This window comes from Microtus ochrogaster, chromosome 10 (genome assembly GCF_000317375.1).
Source record: "Microtus ochrogaster isolate Prairie Vole_2 chromosome 10, MicOch1.0, whole genome shotgun sequence".
Taxonomy (NCBI): Eukaryota; Metazoa; Chordata; class Mammalia; order Rodentia; family Cricetidae; genus Microtus; species Microtus ochrogaster.
Window position 1 is genome coordinate 7,116,674 of NC_022016.1, and position 3,184 is coordinate 7,119,857.

General features: G+C 50.2%; 1 protein-coding gene across 1 annotated transcript in view; it reads right to left on the reverse strand.

Annotated features, from left to right (window-relative positions):
• Atp6v1g1 (ATPase H+ transporting V1 subunit G1) overlaps positions 1-2,938 on the reverse strand; it is a 7,085-nt gene extending 4,147 nt beyond the window's left edge. The window contains exon 1 of the mRNA XM_005352603.3: positions 2,749-2,938. Within this exon, the coding sequence (XP_005352660.1) occupies positions 2,749-2,830 (82 nt within the window). The 5' untranslated portion in view covers positions 2,831-2,938. The remainder of the gene's footprint in view (positions 1-2,748) is intronic.
• Positions 2,939-3,184: the final 246 nt, after the last annotated feature.

Below are 3,184 nucleotides of genomic sequence, written 5' to 3' on the forward strand. Positions count from 1 at the left end.
ATCCACTTCCCTCTCCTCTCTCTCTTCACTTCCTGCTCCACCAGAGACTAGATTCCCTTCCTGGTTGTGCAGAGGGCTGTTGTCTGGGACGGTGATCTGTAAGTTTTTTCCCCTTTAAATAAATACCACCCTAATAATCATAATTCCAAACTGGTGTGGCATTGTTTGTGACTTACGCCTTCAGAAGGCCCACTCTACCCAAGTGGACAAAAGAAAGTGAACTGACTTCACCCAGATTAGGAGAATTCTGGACCTGTAATGATGACTGTAACAACAGTACTGTCTGACAAGTCTGAAACAGTTTCCCTACACTCCCCGAGGATTATTTCTGCAACTCTACACTTGAACACTTCAGCTCTCTTCTCCTGTTCTCCCCCATCAGCTACATGGGCTACATTTAAAGCTGAAGACCTTTCCCAAACCAAGACTCTATCAAAGACATCCATTGCCCAACCATTACGCAGAAACTGCAAGATAATTTCATAACTCATCATTTCCAACTTCCACAGCTCCCTGAACCAGTCACGAAGACAAGACAACCACTGCCTTTTGGCAAATACCTTTAAAGGTGTATTGACAGACTTCTGAAAAATCAATACCAGTAGATCACACAAATACACATTCCATTGGCCCAAGAAGCCTACACACTAAGCAAGTTCACCACACTTCCAATTCCCAGAGGTCCCCCCACCTCCGCTTTTGGGTTTTCATAGCCTGTGTTGGCCCCCAAGTTGGGGGTCCTCCTGTTTGGGATCAGCCTCCCTTACAGTTAGGATCATCAACCCCAAAGATTTCTTTTAAATCATGTCCTTCTCAGACCTTCTAAATGGGAACCAGGGTTTTTGTTTCACACCAATGAAATAAATCATGGAACACTTTTATTCTCACAGTCCCAAAGTAATGATCTCATGAGAAACATAGGTTTATTTTACACCATACACCATTCCTTCCCAGCTCTGAGTCAAATGTGCTCACAAATCAAGAAGGGACAGTTTTCAAATTTTATCTCTTTTCAACACCTCTCTTCCCAGTATTGACAGTCTTATAATGTGAGTTAACTGTAAGCTAAGCCCTTTAAAACAAGAGACTCCTCCAGCAAATAACAGCTAGCTGACCCACACAAGCTCCTGCAGCCGAGAAAGGTTGAAAACCTACAAGTCAGTCCAAGTATCTGTTCTTGCGCCTCCTCCAAAAGGTCTCACATGCTTCCCCACACACCTGCTGTGGCCCCTGAGTCATCTCTGGACAAACTGACAAGTCACTCTGGAAATTCTGGATCAAGAATATGGCGACAGACTTACCAGTCACCCGAAAAGGCTGCACACCATCCCCTGCACTCACAGAAAACTTCTCCCAGGAAATAAAGAAGAGCACAACTCCTACCAGAGCCACACCTGAAGTCTACTTGGGGGTGGGCGTGGTGACACATGCCTTTCATGCCAACACTGGGAGTAGAGGCAGGCAGAGTTCTGAGAGCCTGCCTCAAAACAAACACACATAAATGTGTACAAGTTTTATACTAAGAAAACTTCCTTGTATGAGAAAGGCCACTAAAACCCATACTGTTTTCTAGGGTGTGTTCAAATGAGTCATGCTTTTTCCACCTATAAATAGGAGTAAGTATATTGCCTGCTTACCTTGGAAAACTGATAAAGTTAGAAACACAGTCTCCAGTTTCCAAAATTTTAGTCTAGAGACAGGGCCAGGCAAACCAAAAATTTACTGTAATACTATGTCAAAAATAAGAATCAGGGGAGGGACTTCCAACCTTGTCTGAGGGCAGGAGAGGCTGCCCAGGAACAGCTGCCTACATTCTGAGATCCAAAAGACTGGCCGTTTGGGTACGGGACACACACACAGAGAAAGGTACTTCCAATCAGAGGGAACAATGTGCAAAGGCTTGCAGGAACCCAAATGAAGCTGCCATGAAGACTCCCAGTGATTCAGTACGGCTGGAAGAGAATGCCACACGGAAGAACACAAACGCCTGGGCGAAGCGCTTCCTTTAATTTGTCATGAAATACCAGCTCCAACCTGTGGGCTATGGCACTGCCTGGAAGGAAGGGTAGTGGGGAAGTTATATGCACATTCTAAGCAGGTGTGAAAACACTGGTTGCAGAATACGACCGGCCCCTTCCACTCCTCACACCAGTTAGACCGGTGTGGTAAAATGACTTTTCTGACCGCCTTGCCCCTCTCAACACTGGCCTTTCACTACCTACACACATCTGTTTAGTTGGTATGTGCTCCTCCACTGGAACATGAGATCGCCTGTGATGAAGAACGGGGCACTCCTCTAGCCTAGTTCAGGGGGACAACAAAAAAAGAAAGAGAGAAATGAACGAGTTAGGCAGCTACATGAACTCGGGTGGTTGAACTAAGATGCCAAAGCAAGAGATGGAATGGAGTCCGGAGAGAGAGGCTTGGCAAAGAGCTTAAAGTGACAGGGGAGACGCCAGGATGATTTAGGTTCTCAGACTCGACCACTGTGGCGGTGGCTCCCGCGACTGGGCCGAATCCTGGAGCAGACATTAGGTGGGTGCAGTGGTTTCGGTGGGTGGCCCGCTACGCGTCCTCCACCCGGAGAAGGGTATAAACCCACCACCGTCTCCACGGGCCGCGTGTGGTCCCGCCTGGAGACTTCCTGGAGCCGCCTGGCCACCTTCTGGCACGGACACTGTCCCCGGCCTCCGCCCGCGGCTTAACCTCCGTCCCCAGCCCGGGATCCCGCCCCGCCCCGGAGCTCACGCTTGCGGGCCTCGGACACCTTCTCGGCCGCCCGCTTCTCGGCCTGCAGCAGCTGCTGGATGCCTTGCGACTGACTCGCCATCGTTGCGGGGACCCTCGGCCAAAAGAACCGCCTAAGTCAACGGCTTCAACACACTAAGGAGGCCCCTGGGTCAGCTGACCAGCCGCCCACGAACTGCGCCTGCGCAACGCGCCGAAGCCCCGCCCCGCGCCGGCGCCGCGGCTGACCGCCTAAGCGTCCTGGGTCTCCAGGGGGGTGGGGCAGGGCTGAGCAAGGCGGAACCAGATTGCTGAGCAGTTCACTGAGCCTGCGCAGTGAAAGGGGGGTGGGGAGGGCAGCTGCTGCTTTTCCCTTCTACGCTGGTTTTGTTGTTGTTGTTGTTGTTGTTGTTGTTGTTGTTGTTTGCCTGGTACTGCCCCTATATGGCAGCCCTGC